This window comes from Mugil cephalus, chromosome 8 (assembly GCF_022458985.1).
Source record: "Mugil cephalus isolate CIBA_MC_2020 chromosome 8, CIBA_Mcephalus_1.1, whole genome shotgun sequence".
Taxonomy (NCBI): Eukaryota; Metazoa; Chordata; class Actinopteri; order Mugiliformes; family Mugilidae; genus Mugil; species Mugil cephalus.
Window position 1 is genome coordinate 27,119,591 of NC_061777.1, and position 21,239 is coordinate 27,140,829.

A 21,239-nucleotide genomic window follows, 5' to 3' on the forward strand; every position below is an offset into this window, starting at 1 on the left:
TTTTCTAAATGATTTATGGCTTAGTTGGAACACCGCTTTGTAACATCTTTACCCGACACCTCCGATAGACATACATTATTTTCATACTAAATTTCCCATTACACATTACTTGCCTCACCTGTAGGTCACGGATCACCAGATTAAAATACCGGAATCTTTCTTGTGTGTGCTTTGGGGATGAGAATACCATATTATCCTGGCTCAATTTTTATTTTGAATCAGTCTGAATTAATAAAAGAATACTAAGAGAAAAAGCAACAGTTGGTTCATTTTGGGTCTTTATTGGCCTCCATTTTTAAACAATGACAATAGTGAAACAAAATAAATAAATAAATAAATAAATAAAAACCCTTTAGGACCCACACCTTCTCTACCTGTAGTGTGTTCAAGTGCTGTTCCTTTCGTACCTCCTGCAGTAACTACACTATAACAGCACACCTTTTGGAGAGTCAAGATCTGTTGCTCTCAAGTTTGGATGTTTTTCAGTCTGATGTAGCCACTGTAGATGGCCCCTTAGTTTTTACTGCTTGCTTGTTAAATTACTGCTGTGGACTGACTTTATCTGAGAGGAATTATTTAAAAATATGCATTTATTGGAAGTTACAACATGGCTTGTGTATATGCCTAACTGATTAACTAACACTTCCGAAAATCGATCTGAAAAATAAATCGGACCCAAAATGCCGACCACCTTAGAACACAAGGCTACATAACAACATAGAATTATTGAATCAGTCTTGAAACGTTTCTTGTTAGAAAGAGACTTGTTAGGCTTGAAATGGACAAAAGAGGAGCACGTTACATATGTGAGAAGCTGTGGTTATGTGACGTTATGTGAATTATTGCCTTTTCTTATGCTGTATACTGTAAATATCAAACTGCTACCTGCATATGCAAAAACAACACATAAATACAAACAGGTTATAGGAGATGGGATGCCAAAAGATATACAATGAAGCAGCTTAACAGCAGATAGTGCCCAATAATAATAATAATAACTTTATTTTGTCTCTGATCTGATAAATGCTTTATTTAAATTAGCATGAATTGACACATGTTCTTCTTAACCCTCCTCTGTAGTTGCAACCTACTTCCACTATTCTGGTCATTCTGTAACATCTGATAATTGCCGAGAGAGAGAGAGAGAGAGAGAGAGAGAGAGAGAGAGAGAGAGAGAGAGAGAGAGAGAGAGAGAGAGAGAAAAAAAGACACACATTGATGCTTTTAAATGTCTTCCTCTCTGGAATTGTGTCAGATTTCAGCAATAACAATTTAGTAAGCATGCAGTAAGCTGTGGTCCTTCGCTGCTATTTGTGGCTACATACAGTCGCTTTCCCTTCATTGAATAACAAATGTAATACCCCCAGGTTCTAAATCAAAAATAGCCTTGTATTTTTTTAAGCTGGTATAGAAAAAATAGGTAGAATGGGTATCCAAAGCAGTTAAATATGATTAACTTCACAGAGGGTTAAGAGTTAAAAGGCTGTTCATCTGAAAGCATTGTTATGTTCATACCTCTGCGCAACTATTAATCTCTGACCTGTTCGAATGGTCCTTTTGATCGCAGCAGTTTTGTAACTATGTCAGAGCAGGATAGATACAGGAATGTGTCCAGAACATACAGTAGAGTTGCAGTCAGAAGTCAAAACGTCTATTGCTTTGGTGGAGGCTATGCAGCCCCCATTTGGTGTCAGCTCAGGTCTCTCATCTGTGTCTGCTTGAGCTCTCTTTTTTTTCCCCTTCACGCTCTTCTCTTTCAGTTTCAGGCCCAGTCATCTGGGTTGTGATTTTAATGTGCAGTTTTAGTTATTTTCTCTTTGATTCTCATTCTGACTTTGCTTGTTTTTTTGTTTTTTCTCAGGCTAGCCCACTGATAATCATTGTAGCATTTGGTTTTATTCTGAAAGGGTCTTCTCAAACTTGCCGTCCTCAAGCAAGTTTGGGCATAATGCATGATGGATTACCTCCATTTTTACATCTCAGTATGGAGATAAACTGAACACTACCCTGTACAAAGACAAAAACTGATTTAATATTTCAAACAAGGACAGGAACATCTTTAGAAAAAGAACCAATAATATCACTTTCACATTGTGGTGGTAGCTAGTATTGTGTACCATGTTTGCACTGTAAAATGTACAAAATATCACCATGTGGTTGGCTAGTGGCCTGCAGTCTTATTCACAAGCATTTTGAAGCATGTTTATTTATTTACAACATACAGTACAGTGTACTCTGAAACAGTAACACATTTATAAATAAATATTGCAGTCTCAACAATCGTACAGTTTTCCTTTTATTTTATTGTCAGTTCTCCATGACTCTTCACCTGAGCTTAATGAAGGTGAGGCAACTCCTGCCTGCTCTGTGTCCCTTCTTTTCACTTATTCTTTTATGTGCTATTCATTTTCAGTCTTTCAGTCAGTCATCCTCTCAAATGTCAATTTAAATAAATAGATATCTAGGACAAAAAATAATAATAATCATATATTCTTAAAGTCTTAATAAATCTCTGAAATGAAAAGCTACAATTAATTTCTTCCCAACTAAGGATAAAAAGATAATCAGGAAAAACATAATTTAAATCTATTTATCAAAAAGGACAAAAAAAAAGGGGAAAAAAATATATATGTATTTATAATAATGTTCAGCAAAATGTTTCATGAATCAATATCTAACAAGTAGATATTGGTTCCTTGTTGGTTTATTTTATCATATCAGTCAGTTTATCCTGTTAGCTCCATGTGCAACCCTGGAGGTACTGTTGTCTGTCTCGTTGTCTACGTTGTACAATTTGCTTTACATAATCCTCATTAAGTGTTCAAGGGGGATTTTCAAAGCCAAAGCTGCCTCCTTTCAATGTGAGACTCCTCAGCCAGCCAGTACCCCTTACGTTTACAGACAGTATTCCACCAGATTTCACCGTGTGTTTTAGTTCACAAAGGTTTCTCTACAGCTGTCTGCTGACCAACCACAGACACACGGAGAGGGACCAGGAGATGAAGGGACCGGTTCTGAATATGTGGGGAGAAATGTGGCTGATGTCCTTTCCTGTTTGTAATTGTGCAAGATCAAATGCCTCTGTCCTGGATCCAAGGGAGAAACAGTCTTTTGCATGTCATATCATTTTTTGACAACTTTTCTTTCAGCACACTCAGTAGTTTGAGGAATGAGCACGAGTGCCTGAATACAGAGCTCAATGACAATTCCCATGGGTGACGGCGAAACGCCTGAATTTCTGGTTGAGTACTTGAATATATATATAAATATATATATATATATATATATATTACATTTCACATTTTAGCAATGCCAAAAGAAAATGGTTTGATAAAACAAGAATAGAACCTATATTTGGTGAGCACCTATTCTTCAGAGAATTTAGTGCTTCACTATGAAACCATTGAGCAGACTTGGCAGGTAAATGACAGGTTTGTACAGTATATTGGAACTAGATCAATAATTAATCCACAGCCATTTTTGGCAATGTACCATATGAGTAAAAAAAAGACTTCAAAAGTCAGTACAGTAAGTTTCCCCATCCTCGTTTAAATGTATAGTGGCTTAATAAGGTTTGTCCAATAACATACCCTGAATTTACTGTATAATGTATGTATACAATGGTTTACTGGTATTCTGAAAGTAAACATTCATAACCAATAGTGACATTATTACTGATTAACACTAATATTTTCACAATAAATAATACAAAACAAATTCATTATGTTGTTTATTGTTTGCTACTATTAATTTTAGTGTGAGCTAGTGATGACTTTATGCTTTCCATTTCCTAAGGGGGGCTAAATGTAAGCATCCCCTCCACTATCTGTTTAAACTCTTCACAGCACTCTATGTTCCCTTCACTGTTCTCATATTTCTCCCATTCTCCCTCCATTAATCCATTGCAAAGGCATCACAGGTGAATTGTACTCATTGTCCATCCCTTCTCCTGCACTCATCCTCTCCTGCTCCTCCTCTGTCTCATTCCCAACAGTCACAGATTGTCTTGTAGCCTCTCCATGTAGGTTCTGATTTCAGACTGACCAAGGTCCATATCCTGGCACACCCACTTGATGTCATCCTGGCTCCCATTGGTGACCAGGGCAGAGGAGTTGGTGTATGGGCCATCGCCACCTGAATTATCATTGGGCAGAACAGTGGCAAAAGACGTGAATTTGACACGCTTGCGCTTGCCAGCTGCAACTGCAGCTGCAGCCGTGGCTCGAGGGGAATTATTCAGATGCTCCTTTTGGCCAGTGGAGTCTTTACCACTGGTGGTGATTGCTGAAAGGCACTGATGTGGTTCTGGAACAGATCTGGGCAAGGTCTGCCCATGGGTGATGCCCCGGTGTCCACCTGTGCCACCACTCCTACTAATGGTACCCATGCCTGTGCCCACTCCCACCATTAAGGAGTTGCCAGCCCCATTAAGCAGGTACTTGTTCTCCTCGTATCCACCTTCATGTCGATCAATGATGGTGGTGCATTCATCAGGTAGCCCTCTCTGGCATTGGTCAGAGTGGTCAGCTAACAGGTCAGCCTCATTGCCAAGCCATACCCAGTCATGGGCGTGGTTCATGTTGCCTCCTGCTTCCAGCACAGGGACCTGCTTGTGACGATATCTGCAAATGAAAAATGTCAATGAATGACAGCAGTAAAGTTTTGAACAAATACAATTTTAGGTTGTGTTTGGTAAATATCGACAATAAAGATCTTTTATTTGGACCATAGAAAGCTGTGACTAGAATGGGATGAATCAAATTTCCCTAAGCAACATGTTTCTACATTAACATTGAGTTTATACCATAAATTACATAAGGATCAACAACGGAATAGCTTCTCAAAAGTGAAGCCAAAGCAAGTAGTGCTCCCCCTGGTGACTGGCTGCAGTACTGGTCATAAGCTCCACCCTATCCATGGTACTTGATAGGACTTGGGCCAAAGTTAAACACTATAATGCAGCTCTGCTTGGCTCCACTCTTGGGCCACACTGCACAGACTCTAGCTTCAAACTCGCAAGATGCACCGCCCATATCTCTGGGAAATTAGCGTCAGTTTGGCCATTCAAGGAAATGCAGCCACGTTGTCCATATTTATATACAGTTTATGCCAATAAACACATTGCATGTCATGTGTTTGATCACATGGTGGTCGACACAGAAAATTAAATCATGACCTTATTGTGTTTATCTTACTATTAACTTGCATTACACTTGAATTGTTGAATCTATGTTATTATTGTTATTTAAAGGGTTTTACCTGAAAGCAAAGCTGACACAGTTGATAAGAAAGACGAGTATTGCCAGGCAGAATACCCCCAGAAGGGCATACATTCCAATCTCTAGGTCTGACAGGCCTCTAGTGGTCTGAGTCAGCTCACTGTTTCCAGTCCCTGGTATCTCCACTTGTGCTGGGTAGCTGCTGTAGTCCCCTGCTTGGCTGGGACCGCTGCCTCCACTGCTGCTTCCAGCAGCAGCAGCTTTGCCACCTGAACCACGATGGGTTACTGTGCTCTTGGTCGTTGTGCTAACCTGATGAATAGAAAATAATCCATACATATGAGTTTAACACAAAGTAGTATTTTGTATATTAATGTGGTTTCACCCAAGTACAGTGATATTATATAAAGCGTTTGAGTACAAAAGAGGCCATGTGAAGATGTAAATAGCAAAAATCAATTCATACAATGATATACCGTAAATCAGGTGACACGCCATTGAGATGTGTTTCAATCAATACAAAAAAATTCCAAAAAGTCAGGGCATTTGGATATTTCTACAACCAACCAGAGCCAATGTGTTGGAAAGAATTTAAACGCTACTGTGCCATTACTCTTCTGTCCATTTGGTGCCTAAAGCTCACCAAATCAGTTTGATTGGCCTGGCATATCTTTGTCAGGGTATAATCTTTTCTCATCCTGAGTGATTCAAGATGAACTCTCTATCGCAAAAAGTTTGTAGGCAGGGGAAGTTTGGTCTGGCTTCCATCCTAATGGAATGGTTGCATCTACGGTTTACATAACTCTAATCTGGAAGTGTTTTTACAATTGATTTAAGAATTCAGTGATATTATCCGGTGATGGTGTTGTGGATTAAGACTAGGGCTTAATGTAAACTGTCTGTAATTTGTTTTTTGTTTCCTCCTACCTTCCTCATGGCTCCTTCCTCTCGGTCCACTGCTGCACTGTTGGACTTCCACTCTCCGTCCTTTGTCCGTTGCTCACTGGTGCTGTTATCCATCCCACCACCGTCTTCCTGTCCTCCTCTTCCCATCACTCCTCTTTCCTCATCCTTTGCTCCAAATTTAACTATCACATTACCAACTCCAGATGCCAACACACTCTTCCTTTTGGACTTCTGGCAAGTCTCAGAAATCACCATCTCTACACGGACTAGCGCACCATGTCCATTCCCCTCTGCAACTAAAATCGGCCAGTGCTGTTCCTAATTGACAGAGATAATGAGCACATTAACATGCTTTATGCAGAATTACCTGCAAATATTTATTTGGGAAACTGTAAGATGATGTGCAGGTAGCATCCTATACCTGATTGGTGACTGTGATGACACTCTCATCCAATGAGTTGGCTGAGAGGAGGAAGTCCTTGGGGTCATAGATTTCAAGTGGTGTCACAGAGCCGTCACTGTACTGGATCCATGCACTGATCACGGCCTCCTGATAGACAGAAAAAACACTTTGAGGTCAAGGGTATATACAGACCATCCAGACAAAGCAAAGTGTGTTCACAACATTTCAGACAGGTTGTACCTCTGGTGGCCTTTTATGGAAGACGTTTGTGTACAGGTCATAGAGCACTGTTGATTAATCCTGCTTATCTTTGTGGCTGAGAAATGTCACCGTTACATGAGCTACAGTGAAATCTGAAACTTTGCATAGCTATAACTACTTGTGCGTTGAAGCAAGTACGTTCCCTCTTCAATTTATCCATCCACATTTGTTCGAGTAATTCAGTGTTTATACCAGTTTTTAGTTTTCCACGACACAGCTTTTATTCAGTGCTCTGTCAGTATCAAATGACGCTCAGAAATACAAAAACGAGACAAAGTTATCAGCTGGCTGGAGAGGATAGCGAAGATTTAGGTAGTGAATTCTTATTGTATGTTCTTCTTCTTGTATGTGTAGCTAGGACTTAAGTCATAGTGTTAACAGTATATTTCACTGCCACCAAGTGGCCCAAGGATAACTTAATGCAGAATTATGGTTTAAGCACTACACACAGACGGATTGTAAAAATGATATTTACATCTATTGGGTAAAAAGAGCTGACAAATTTAATTTCCTGTGCCTTTTGCAGTAATAAAGCCATTTCTCAGTCTTTTTTTAAATTCCTGTTTGAATTCTTTTTAGAATACATGAAGAAAAATGATTTATTGGTGTTGCCTTAGTATCTTGACATTATGGTCTACAGTATATGGCATGTTAATACTCTATGAGGAAGACACAAAGAAAGACATCTACACTTCCATCTCTCCACCCACACACACCTAGACATTAAAAGATCAACCTGTAAATGTCCATGAGTGAAAACTGAACACGTCTTTACATGAACAGAAAAATGTTTTTTTTTTCACAACTCTCCATGTGTTCTTTTACAACAAGAACAATTACCCCCAAGAAGAATGTTTTTCCAACAGCTTTCTGCCAGCAGATAGTCCATGAACACCAGAGAATGTATTTCTCACTGCTTGTCCTTAAGTGGTCCCGCCCCACTAATTTTCCTCAATAAAAACCTTTTGTTTTCTTTAATCAAAACACAGAAAATATGGTGTAAATAAAAAATGATAAAGGCGTCCTTGCAAAAGTAATTAAGATCTAACACGAAGAACATTGCTTTGCCTCTTTTCCTACCTTTATTCTGACATTAATCTGTTATTTTCCTGCCCCTCTCCATTCCCTTGTTTCTCCATCTTTCCCTATAGCCTTTTTTTATTTACACATTTTCCCAGTAATTTCTTTTCCTCCCATTCCTTCATACGTAAGCTTTCCACAGGCAATGATGAATGATGAAGATAAAAGCTCATAAAAGTATGACTACAATGCTGGACTGTGGTGAACCCATCCAATTAGCCCTCGGATAGAAATTATAATGTGGAGCATTGTTTGATTGAAAGGAAAAAGAGATACTCGACAGTGAGAGAAGGGATTGCGGGGAAAAGGAGTGAGGCATATAGGTTGAGATACTGTCCAAAAATAACCCTTAGCAATGTGATTAGAGAGTCAACAATAGCACAGTACCTTAAATATATGGTGTGCATTTTAGTGGGGATTTTAAGGGCGTGTTTGCAAGAAATAAAACAGTGGGAGAAAAGATTGAAAGTATAAGAGGAATCATGGGCAGGTTAGAAAACTGTTCATCCAGGTAGGAGTGATACCTGGAGGAGGCCATGAAGACTGGACAGGTTGATGAGACTACAACAAGAGATGTAGCTTGGAACTCCACTTCTAATTACAAACTGATTAAGACAGAGATTTTATCTCTCTCTATAGTACCTGGAGATAAAATTACTGTTTAAATGCTGTGATTACAACCGTTGGGGGATTATTGTAGAGATACACAGCTTAGGCCATCACTTTGTCACATGTAAATTACATTTTGTGATGACATTTGGAGGATGTGATATATCGTGGAGCTGGATGCATTTTGTTCTGTGTGCTCATGTTTATTGTGGTAACATACATCTGTTTACACAGTCACATTTCCCTGACATTTTCACAAAGTATGTGTAAATAATAAAATGACCAACTTTGAACTCAGTTTGAGGTCAGTCTCAGGGTCAGAATTAGGCAAGTAGTAATTCAGAGTCAGGGTAAGTCTGAAAGGAATGAGCTACAATATTTGTCCTACCTGTTTAGGTGTGTGTAGCAGGTCTGTAGCTGTAGTTGTTAGCTGTATGGCCTGGTAATTTCCAGGACTCGCCGTCATGCTGAGGGACAAAGATGCAACCAGCTGGACTCCCAGGTCCGTGATGGTGACCTAGACAGAGAACAGGTGGTGCATTTAACTCAGAGAAGCAGCCAATGAAACAGCTCGACTTATACTTGTTTGAGCCTGTTTTAGTGGTTAGCAATGACAAGAACAGGAAAGGTGGATCAGCACATTCAGGAACTCTGATAGTCAGATAGTAGTGGAACCGTAATACATATGAGATTTCAAGATTATGAGATCCACCTTGCCAGGATTCAAGCTATGATGAACTACAATCAATTATGGTAATGTGTTTACAGTGACGACAGTCTATGGTTTTCCAGTTTCCAAAGATGAGATGGTTCGGAGTAATAAACCTTCTGCCTCATCAAATAGTAATATAATACAGAAGCAAAATAAAATTATTTTCAATCACTGGCATACAATATTTGTTACTGACCTTAACACCTTAATACCTTGAACATGCTACGTATACACTCACTTGCCAATTCATACACTAGTGAAAACAAATGCATTCTAATATAAAAGTCCTGCACTAAATCCTCCTTTATGAATGCTCTTATGTTCAGTTGATGTTGGAATATGGTAATTCAACTGGATGATTGTTTAGGAGTTATATTTAATAGTGCAAAACCACTTTACTTCTCCTATGCCTTGTTAGCATGAAACATGAATTCAGTGCCAGTGAATTCAGCATCTACTAGTCAAAAGTTTGGACACACCTTCTTATTGAACTGAATGAGAAAGTGTGTGTTTGTGTGTGTCTGTGTGTGTGTGTGTGTGTGTGTGTCTGTGTGTGTGTGTGTGTGTGTGTGTGTGTGTGTGTGTGTGTGTGTGTGTGTAGATAGAATGAAGCAGAATGATATTGTACCTTGTCATCCAACACAGTCACAGTCTTCTCTGCTAATATAGAGTCAGATAGTGGAGACAGAACCTGCAGCAAAAGATTAAATGAAAGACTTTGAAACATTTACGTGAAATTTGTCCAAATATCACTAAAAGAAAAAAAAAGAGAAAAAAACTGATGACTTTGTTGCTTGAGCAGTGACAGAAATACAGCTTGAGTTTCATAATGTTGCAGAATAATAATTAGGGGGACAAAAAGGTCTATGGTCTGGTATGTTAGAAATTTAGGAAGTACATGTTTAATATTTAATTAGCAAAGAAATAGTTTTCTGCATTTAATTCATCTATTAGTACAGACACAAATAGTAGTAAGCACACTGAGACCAGTCATATCTTGTTTAAGGGCGCCTGATCTCTGCATGCAGTGGCATACAGGGACAGGGGCAGGAACTTCAACCCTGATTTAGATTAATAAATGTATACTATACCAACTGAAATATCCTGGGTTCTGTGGGATAAGCATGCAGGCAACATTTTTTTTAAAAATATTACTGTGTGTATAATGTTCTACTGTATATTTACACTGTCAGGCCACTGCCACGTGCATTTGCTGTGGCATTGTTTTGATAAGCTGGTGGTGATGGAAATGTCTGCAAACAAAGTGGCAGAAAGATAAGACTTGTACCAAAAAAAAGTGCGGGTCGTGCACTGATTATTATAATTTTTTTTCTTTTAAGGTGACCAGTCCCCATTTAAATGACCCGTCCCCTAGCTAAAGCTGTTCCCCAAGATGTTCCCAATTTTAACTTTTTATGACTACAGTTATTATGGTATCCGGTCGAACTGCTATTGACATTACAGACATAGCAGCATACCTAGGTTTAAATATGAATAAATATGTCAAAATAAATGAAACTGTAATTGTCCCTGTTTATTCATTTCAACTTGATAACATTTAATTCATTTTTTTTTTTGTCATTATTATTTTTGTTTTATCTCTGAGCTGTAAATATCCCCAGATTTGAACATCAGCAGGCAGTGCTAACATGGGGGCCATGCAAACCTGTTTTACTACTATTGTGGGATTATTCTACAACATTTACTCATCATCACAGTAAAATAGTCCATCCTGAGTCAATCTACTGCATTCACTTCTCTGTCAACCACTAGAAAATGTTGTGAACATGTGCTCTTGCATGAAAAAAATTCTGTGATATGCATTTATGGTCATATCACTCAGCCCTAATGGCACTTATATTGTCTGTGTCAGGAAAATGCAAGTTTAGAAACATTGTGGTTGTCATTCCACATCACATGCTAAGTAATGGAAGCGTGTGTACACACACAGTGTTCCTGTCTGCCTCCCAGCTGTGCTCCTATGTGTCAGCATCACCTAAGACAAAAAGGCCCACACAACAGAAAGGCTAAAACTAAAAGAGAACGAACCAAAAGAGAAAGTGAGAGAGAAAGTCAGAGAAATAAATGAGTGGGTGTCAGAGGGGGAAAGACAATGACAAATAGAGGAGGACAGAAAGTGAGAGGGGGCAGAAAGAAGGAACACGAAAGAGATGTGGGTACAGATGGTGAGAGAGAGCAGCAGACAGACAGTGATAGAGATTAGGAGCCCCCGTGCTGCAGTGTACTACTCCGCCTGGTGACAGGAGGACAGCCAGATCAGATTGGCGCACAAAGAAAATCTTTCAGCAAACGTGTCGAGGCGTCAAACTCAATCCCACCCTCAGCAAGGTAACAAAATGCAATGATTGACGGCTCTGGGATTGCTCTTCAAGGCCAGTAGAGAATAAGAGAGTGGGAAAGAGAGACTGCAAGGGCGGGGAGGAAAGATGGACGAGAAAGAGTGGAAGAGGCGAGACTTGGGGAGACGGAGGTGGGTGGTGGTGGTGGTGGTGGTGGTGGTGGTGGTGGGGGGGAGTGGGTAAAATTGAAATGTCAAACTATCAAATGACGGCTGTCAACTCTGGTATCTGAATGGGAACGTTGGGTAAATTCTCTCTCCTGGCTCGCAAACAGTGCACAGCTGTACACTATGTGTGTATCTGTACACATGTGCCTATGCATGCCTATATCAATGCAGTCCCCAGTTGGATGGGTGCTAACACACTCCGCTGCTCCTCAAAATCCGCAAAATATTCTCCCAACTTTTTAACAAACACAACACAGTCCTCAGAACAATTCTAACAATATAGAGGCATAGAATATTTGACTTAGAAGTACACTATACTGCAGAAATACATTGTTTATATCATATTTCTGCAGGAACAGAAATGAAAGAATATAGCAAAGATTACATTAACCATGACTGCAGTATGTTGAATAGTTTTGCTTTAGTTTTGCTATATAGTAGAATTCCTGTCGTTTAGGACGCTGAGCCACAGGACTGTCCTCCACTGTCACATTAAGTTACAGTCACCAGACTTATTGGAATTCAGCACAAGTGCATGAGTGTGTTCAGTGTGTGTACGTGTATAAGTGCTGAACATCACACTGAGATGTCGGGGCAAAATCCAACAGTTAATTGTGTCTAATTGTGTAACGAGCTAGCAGGGGAGTCTTAGGAGTACAAGAACAGGAAGCGTACAGGGTTTACATCAGCGCTTTGCTTATAGCTAAACTGTGAAGTGTCAGATTACACTGCACTTGACATAATCGGGCATTTCAATTGCTTTTCTCTGGATTTGTCATCCAAAATGCAATAAACCCTTTGTTAATGTTGAGTGTTTAAACTCTGGGGAGCTTTGCACTTAGTCAGGGGTTCATACCAGAGGTTGTTCTAAACTTAAAAGTTGAGGCAAAATCAATGTGACTTACTTTGACATGAAAAAAAGTTCTTATTTACGTATATATATTTCTTTATATTTAATTATATTTCATTACCAGGATAACATGACAAATATAGATAACTCCATGGGGGCAGTGGGTTGTTTGTGGTTTTGTGAGTCAACATAGCTAAATTAATGTAAAAGAATAAACAGGATCACACGTATAGAGATACTAGAAGAACAAATAGTGCACACCTGTATATTAGTGATCCCCAAGTCTCGCCCCATTAAGATCCGTCCGTCTATCAGTCTCGCAATGCGAGGATCTTCAACCTGTGGAACACAGTAAGAGCAGTCAGTAAAAAAATGTTTTGTTTTTATGGAAAAGCTTACTACTTTCTAATGACACCTTTATTTTTTACATTAATGTCCATGTACAGAGCAGTCAAACTAGAAACACCATGCAGGTAGGTAGGCTAGGCTAATCTTCTTCTGCCTTTCACTATATGTGTCTATATGCACTTAATGCACACACATGAAAGTGGCATTGACTATCTCATCTAACTCTCATGTTAAACTATCCAGTTTGCACACGATCGAGGATATGCATGCATGTTTGCAGCCCTACCTTTATCTGATCCAAAACCAAATGAGTGATATCAGCTTGCCAGTCGGCACCCAGCATGTAGACCATCTCTCCCCCTGGGTCAGAGGGTTCTGCGACAAAGTGGGTGAGGACCCGCACCAAAGCATACTGGTACTGAAAATTCAAAAGCAAAGTCATATTTAGGAAAGGTATCTGAAACCAAATCAAGGTGAACATAGGATAATACGTCCAATGTACACTGACGTTGGATATGAAAACGAAAGGATTAAGAAACTGCCTTTAAAATTGTGATATGAAAACCAATCAAAAGACTACCTGTAGGGTGCAGCCTTTGCCCTTCCTGTCATCATCCTCGTCATCTTCACTGTCTCTGGTAGGTCTGGAAAGAGAAGAGATAGATTAGAGCGACAGAAAGAAGAATGATGAGAAGGCGAGATTATCTGGTGCTTGAAGGTCCCTTTATACTCTACACTCACTTCAAGCTAATCTACTGAATAATCTCTGCTCCAGGTTACACTATCAAGCGAAGGAGAAACATTTCAGTTTTTAATCCATGTGTAACACTTTCAAGACACTTTATGTCTTATGTCCTAATGTTGCAATTAGAAGATTAGGCCTGGGTGAACAAATTATTTTGAATATAGCTGACCCATGTGCCACTCTTTTGCAATGCTATTGCTGTGGTAGTTTTTTTTTTTTTTCAAAATTATATCAAAAGCTGTATATCACATCTCTTAGCTACAACCACTACATTAAAAAAAGAATTTAAAAAATCCCTAGTGTGTTTTGAGACTGAGCGACTATATTGAGGAAAGACCATCCCCTTCTTTCCCCATCAATCAAAAACAGTGAAAAGGCCATTTAGTCCTTCAGTACTTTGTGATTTTATAAAAGGATAAGCCCTTTCATGGAGTGGTTTAAGCAAGTACAACCAAACTGTTTACCAGTCATGTTTATACTCCTATCTTATTTGTGCTGGGGTGTTCGTTGTAAAAACAGGAGGGACAGGCTACATCCAAAAAAGGATGTGAGCAGAAGCAGCTCATTTGCTGTCAAAGCCACAGACACTGAAACAGCCCTTTGGACCAGGGCTGAAACGAGGGATTTATAGTGGTGGTTCTGTGGATGCTCTGTCGAGACTTTTGAGCTGAAACTTCAAATACCAATCAGGGAACATTTAACTCTTATATTAACTTGTTTAAAATGACACTGATATATATGACCTTATATGACCTTTAATAAACTTCTTTTCTTGGCAGTGATAAGTTATAAAAAGTATTCTTCACTTTGTCATAAACATGCAGACGAGACTCATTGGGAGAACAGTTGATTTGGACAGAGAGGTAAATCCATCTTTCTTGTTAGTTTTAATTTAAAAAATAAACTTGCGTAAAGCAGCAAATAAAGACACTAAGCACAGCAGCTGCATGTCACACTGTTTTAAACCTTTTTTAAATAGTGTAAACAACAGATAATCAGAATGTTGCATTTATTGCTGCTGTGCAATTTTTTTTGTTAAAAAAAAAACAATGACTGAATAATTTAAAGTAATACTTTATGTAGTTTCACAACTAAGGTGGCTAAATCACCTAAACAAAACAAAGAAACATACGGAAGTTTTGAATACTACCAGTGTTAGAACAGAAAACTTCTCTCTCTTGCTCCCAAGATGATCTATTTTTCTCTCTTAGATGTGCACATATAAACAGAAAACCTCTGCCTCCCTCTGTGGAATATCTAGCCAGTACCACATGGAGGCAGGCCCACACAGGATCATACATTCACACAAGAATGTACACACACAGTCTGTATCTCAAAACTGCCCCAGTACCTGTGAAGCCCAGGTAATATTACAGGAATTCTCTTTCCATTTCCCAGTGCCCCAGTCGAGACGCACACCGTGTCTGTGTGAGAGTGTGCGCCTAATAGTGCTTGTGTTTCACTTTGGGAGATAGTAGTTAGGTGAGATGGAGGTGTGTGTGTGTGTGTGTGTGTGTGTGTGTCTGTGCACACGGTTTGGTGGCTACCTGAGCAAAAATTGGCAAAATTGAAAAATAGTCTTAGCAGAACAGAATAGAAGGGTGGCAAGATGGGGAATAGGAACAAATGCACACACCCAGAGGACCATGCACACACACTCACACATGCCCACATACTGTCACACACACAGATGCACAATTCAGCGTAGACGAAGCAGGTGCAGACCAACAAAACATGCACACATGCCAGTGAGAACAGTGATTTCATGATCCAAGAATGAAAGGGCAAGCGCTTATTTTAGTTGAGTGTCAACTGAATGAGTGGGTTTCGGCTCAGGAGGTCCACGCTGTTATTAAAATCAGAGCTTAGGAAACATTTCCCCACTACGACTCTGAATTTCAGTAAAAGTCTAATCAGAAGGCTGCAGTTTTAAATCAGGTGACTGCCACCTCTGCCGGATTCTGTACACAGGATTATTTTTTGTATTTATGCACAGCTGATAACGAATGTAACTTTATTACATGTGTGATGGGTGTATGACTGCACAGGCTGCATCCTCGCATAGAAGTTACACAGAATGTATGATTTCATCCAGCTGAAATATATGATCAAACATAATAGCTGATAGAACAAATACAGATGGGGAAAAAAAAATTACATAAGCAAATGGAAAAAGCTAGAAAACAGAGGCCAATGCTCCACAATAGTAAAGAATTAGTTTCAACATGTTTGCAATAATTAACTCCCCCTGAATAACATTCACTTGATCAATTCATACATGTAAACTGTTGGAACAATATGTGCTTTCAACTGCTTTATTAAATAAAGCAGTTAGAACTGCTGCAGAATCCCTGACTAATGTACGCTTCACAGTAAAGCAGTTCTTACCTTTTGTTGTAATCTTAAAATGCTCCTCTTATAAACAGTTCTCATATGTTCCTGGTAAAAGTGTGACCAATAATTTTATTCAGTCCGAACTAAATAATTTGCTGAGCTTCCCGGCTGCCCTCTGTCACCACGTCCCTTATGGTTGACCGCTGTCACTGCTTGGGTGGGACTTAGGAGGGAGGCGGAGTGGTTCATGTTCAAATTTTTACTAAGTGCTGTGCAACATGGCAGAAAGGTAAGAATTGGTTTAATGTGCATTAGAGTGAGCATAATACTTTATGTCGGTCGACTATTCCATCTTAGGTTTGTTTGCACTCAAATTTCCCAAGCAGAGGGCCAACGTGCTGTTTAGCGTCTTCCATCTTTATCCGTTGGATGGATTAATTGCATTAAAGATTTTAATTAGTTTAATCATGATGATGGATTAATCCACGTTAATGTGCTCATTTTGACAGCCTTAATATAAAGAGAATACCAACAGAATGACCAAGGACTGCAAAAGTTGGAGCCGATTACCTTACTGTTGCTGTGATTGTTCACAACAGTACAACAACGCTCCTCAAGGAACCAATTTGCTTATCATAAGAAAAAACATATGTAGTATTTATTTTTGAAAAATACATCTGTTTTATATCTTAAATTATAGTGTTGGTGTTAGATTAAAACCCACTGATACATTTTCTCATTTCATCTCCTACTACCACTTATCCTCACTAGGGTCGTTGGGGTTGCTGTAGCCTATCCCAGCTTGATACATTTTCTAGTTTAAAAAACTATATTAGCTTGCCCTTTGGCAATGGCAGGGGGATGTTCCTTGTATCCTGTTGTCATATGTTGCCTATATGATCGATAAACACACACCTGCAGAACCACATGATGTTAAAGAAAACATGATACATCAGACCAGGCCACATCCTTCTGCTGCTTCATGGCTCAGTTCTGATGTTCTCATGCTCACTGTTCACCCTTTATGCCGCCTCATACAAAACAAATGATGATAACCCACACTGGTAAGCCTTCACTCCCCCCATGCATCAATATGCCTTGGTTGGACATGGCCTTCTTGCCGGTTCATCGCTTTTCCTTCCTTGAACCACTTTTGATAGTGGAATGTAGATGAGGAGCCTTTGTAAAAGACTTCTAACACATCAATTGATGGGACAAAATGTTCACTTGTGACTATGGTGCCACAAAAACCAGATAATCATTATCGTTATTCAGTTCATCTGTTATAATGTTATGGCTGTTCACTATATATTATATCAGGAAATACAGCTGTCCTCACACAGAATGGATCCTTACCTAAAAAGGTTAATGGAAAAAAATCCCAGCTCACACAATATTAAAACCATTCTGTAATACTCAAATGACAAAACTGGCAATACATTTTTAAGATTGGTCCACGCGGGAAGAGCTGTAATAGTTAAAGTCCCATTATCTGTGGCTTGGATCAGCATAAAACTGTCGCAGATAAAACTAAGATTAGCAATGTGTGACTTTCTGACGAGACACTAACAAAAAAATTAAAACTGCGCCTAAAATCTTCAACGTGAATGCCAATTTGGGCATAAGACATTCAATCACACAGCTTAAAAGTATGTTATGTTTGTTATCTAACAGTATCAAGAAAACTGAATACACAATGGCAGATTAAATCAGTTTACTTTCAAATTTTTGTTTGTCTGTGAATAAATTCACAAACACCTATGGCTGTGTTTTTGTTCCCAGCTGTAGCAACTTTTTGAATATGCTGCTCTGACTGACCCATTCCTACTGAAAATATCACTTGAGGCTCATGGGTATTTAGGCCCATCCACCATGCTAAAATTACAAACAAAGCCTATTTCCTCAGTGACAAAGCTGAAATAACATGCCTGAAACTATAGGAGTGTTACATTATCTGGGGCCCTGTATAGTAACTAGAAATGAGAATACAGAATGCAGGATCTCCCCACCCTTCTTTCCTCTGTTCTCACAACAAGTGTTGCTGACGTCTGTGTTACCTTTACTGATGGATGTTGGTATTAAAATCTTTCTTTTCAAAATAAAATGAATTATTTGAGGGAAACAGAGGACAAGCACCATGGATCTGCAATCTTTATGTGAAATACATTTTGAGAAAGAAACAGGTACGAATGCTTACATCCTTCACGCCTCTCTCATTCTCTGAAGGTCGGACAGGTAAATTACCTCTTGCTGGTGATGATGGGCACCCTCCAGCCCTTGACCTGGCTCAGCTCAGTGTCAGACACGTCTATCTGCAGGGGGAGCTTTGGCACCCAGACGGTGAGGTGCAGCTGAGCAGATAGGTGCAGGTAGGTGAAGTTGACTGCCAAGGACTGCCGCCCATGCATTTCCTTACCGTTCACCAAAACCTGGTCACAGTTTGGGGAAACCTGAAAAGAGAAAAAAATGAGTTAGAGTGAGTTTGGACAGAGAGTCAGTTAAAAGTGAAGCCAAAGCAGGTAGAGTTCCCCCTGGTGACAGAATCAGAATCATTTAATGTCTGCATTGGTACACAGTTGAATTTTGGGTGGTAGATCCAGAATATTTACACTCTTGCAGCAAATAAGATATTTGTCACATATTGTTAACTTTTTTATTCATCTTGGAAAGCACTTAAGAAGTCTGTTTTGTAATGTGACCTGTAAAGAAAGGTTAATAATATGCTTCTTCCTGCTGCATTAGTGACATTTTATGTTATTTTATTTTATGAATCTCTTGTCACCTCCACTAATCTGAACAAAGGCATTAAAAGTGTTGCACATAACAATCTACAACCACTAAATCACATTAATTAAACAACATTAGTATAATTACTTTCAATCATCCAAGTTCTCCAGCAAGAGTTCTTTTTTGAACCTCTACACAGCTTCAGTAATCCTGTGCCAACGCACTGAATCTGAATGTTACTCAATGTCTACAAAAACCTTGTTATACTGTATGTAGTCTTTTCCTATGTGAAATGCAAATATCTAGTTTTAGATGAATAGAATTATTTAAATTAAATGAATACTGAAATGTGAAAAAAGCATGTAGACAGAGGATTATTATGGTTGCAATTCAGAAAGTGGACAGCACCCTTACAGATAATAGACAGGCAGAACAATGGAAATTTTATTCAGTTCCCCCTGAACCCTCCTCAAATGTGTGTCTGTGTGACTGATTGAGTTGATGATATTTTGGACAAATTGACTCACATGTTTTACCAAAAATATCTTAATAAAAGCATTAAAACTGATCATAAACCAACGCAGGCCGAATGTCACAGGATTCTAAATTACAGCTGTGGCTGCATATCCTAACATATCGTGCCGTTCAGTCACACACGGCTGAATGGAAAACAAAAATATTCAGTGGAAAACTAGTTTTATTGTTGACAGAACATGTCATTTTTGCCAAACAGTTCAACAACTGTAAAATAATAGCCAGGACATCTGTATTTTCTAAAGTTCTGTACACACCTCAGTATTTTCTATATCAATTTATTCACGTTCCAATGTGCCAAAATCTGTAATGACTGTCAATATCAAATATCAATTGCTACAAGATTGTGTACATTTACTGTCATTCTGTTTCTTTCTCTCTTGCTATATTATTTCCTGTGCTTCCCACACATATTTCTGATTTATTTTTATATTTCTGAGTTGGTTTATCCATTCCTGCCAAGTACACAACGTCTACACCCCCTCTTTCTTCACCCTACATTTATCCTCCCCCTTCCCACACCCTCATTCATCTCCATGCCACACAAGTTCCATGCATCTCATTCTGTCTCCTTGCCCATTCCTGTTTCACTCTCAACCATACATTTAGGATTTGGTTCCTTTTGCCTGACTTTCTGTCTCACATATTATGACTGTTTCCACCGTCCTCCGTGTTTTTCCACACCAGTCCACTTTCTTTTGTAAACATGCCAATTTCTATACACTGGGTTCACTGCTTTTATTCCACTCAGGCCCACCTCACATTCCAAGCTTGTCTCCTAGAAATTATGTTCTGATAAATGATCACACATACACACGTCGTTTTGGGTTCACGTCCAGAAGGTGGAATTTGTTGCATAATAATAATAATAATAATAATAATAATAATAATAATAATAATAATGAAACACAGAAAAATAGAAAAAAGAAAGAAATTAGTTAATTATAATTATAAGCAGTTTAAGGAAATTAAACATTATATTGACAAGAGAACACTTTTCAGAAACATCCATACATTCAATATCTATTACCATCTATACTGGGCTGGAGCCTATGCCAGCTGTCACTGAAGGGGAGGCAGGGTACCCCAGACAGGTGGCCAGAAACGCAAACAACCAATCACACTCACATGGACAGCTACAGCCTTTTAAGGGTTTTACCAATTAACCTAACAAGCATGTATTTGGACTGCCGGGGGAAGCTGGTGAGCCCATAGAAACCTGTGCAGGCACAGGGAGAAAGTTTTTCCTTTCTGTAAAAGTCAGGTCAAAAATATGACTCCAGTGGAATGGTCATGGCACGTGGTTTGTGTGCTGATATTCAGACCAAGAACATAATTAGATAGCAGTCCTGTGCTCGGGAACATACTTTATCTGTGGCACATGGTCATTAAGACACCTGTTTTCTGTATTTTACTGAACATGTAGCTGCTAATTAAAGAGTTGCCATGGAAAACACTGAGAATTTTTGTTGTTTTTGCATGCTCATAAACAGGCCGTGTGTCAGGTGTGTGCACATTTGAACACAGATAGCTGCAAGTACAGTCAAAGCGTAGCCTCTGGATCAGCAACATAGACCATTGTCATTAGTTTTTTTTATTTTGTGTTGATTGATGCCTGTTACCCTAAAAAATTTGTTTTTGCAGAAGCCAAATTTTTGCTACAATTTGAAGGTATTTGAGACTCAGGTTCTAGCTGTTTACTGTTGAACTCACACCAGATAAAACACACAACATAATGTTCCTTTTCCATCATAAGCACAAACAAGCACACACAAGACCTACTCACATTTTATGGACATTTTTCCTGGCTTCCTTACAGAATTCTTTGATCTCAAAAGAGGGTAACATTTTGTACATCCGAGCAAAACCATGCGTCCTCTATCTACTCTCGCCTTTTAATTTCTTTCAGTTTAACTTTCTTCTTTGCTTCCACTCTTCTAACATAAAAGAAGCTCGACACTTCTCCTCTCTCCTTCCTCTTTTC

General features: G+C 39.0%; 1 protein-coding gene across 1 annotated transcript in view; it reads right to left on the reverse strand.

Annotated features, from left to right (window-relative positions):
* Positions 1-261: 261 nt before the first annotated feature.
* si:dkey-215k6.1 (transmembrane protein 132D) overlaps positions 262-21,239 on the reverse strand; it is a 248,486-nt gene continuing 227,508 nt past the window's right edge. The window contains exons 7-16 of the mRNA XM_047592574.1: positions 18,239-18,444; positions 13,496-13,559; positions 13,202-13,333; positions 12,829-12,906; positions 9,819-9,881; positions 8,867-8,995; positions 6,547-6,675; positions 6,147-6,443; positions 5,260-5,531; positions 262-4,622 (exon numbers count right to left, since the gene is read on the reverse strand). Of these exons, the coding sequence (XP_047448530.1) occupies positions 3,995-4,622; positions 5,260-5,531; positions 6,147-6,443; positions 6,547-6,675; positions 8,867-8,995; positions 9,819-9,881; positions 12,829-12,906; positions 13,202-13,333; positions 13,496-13,559; positions 18,239-18,444 (1,998 nt within the window). The 3' untranslated portion in view covers positions 262-3,994. The remainder of the gene's footprint in view (positions 4,623-5,259; positions 5,532-6,146; positions 6,444-6,546; positions 6,676-8,866; positions 8,996-9,818; positions 9,882-12,828; positions 12,907-13,201; positions 13,334-13,495; positions 13,560-18,238; positions 18,445-21,239) is intronic.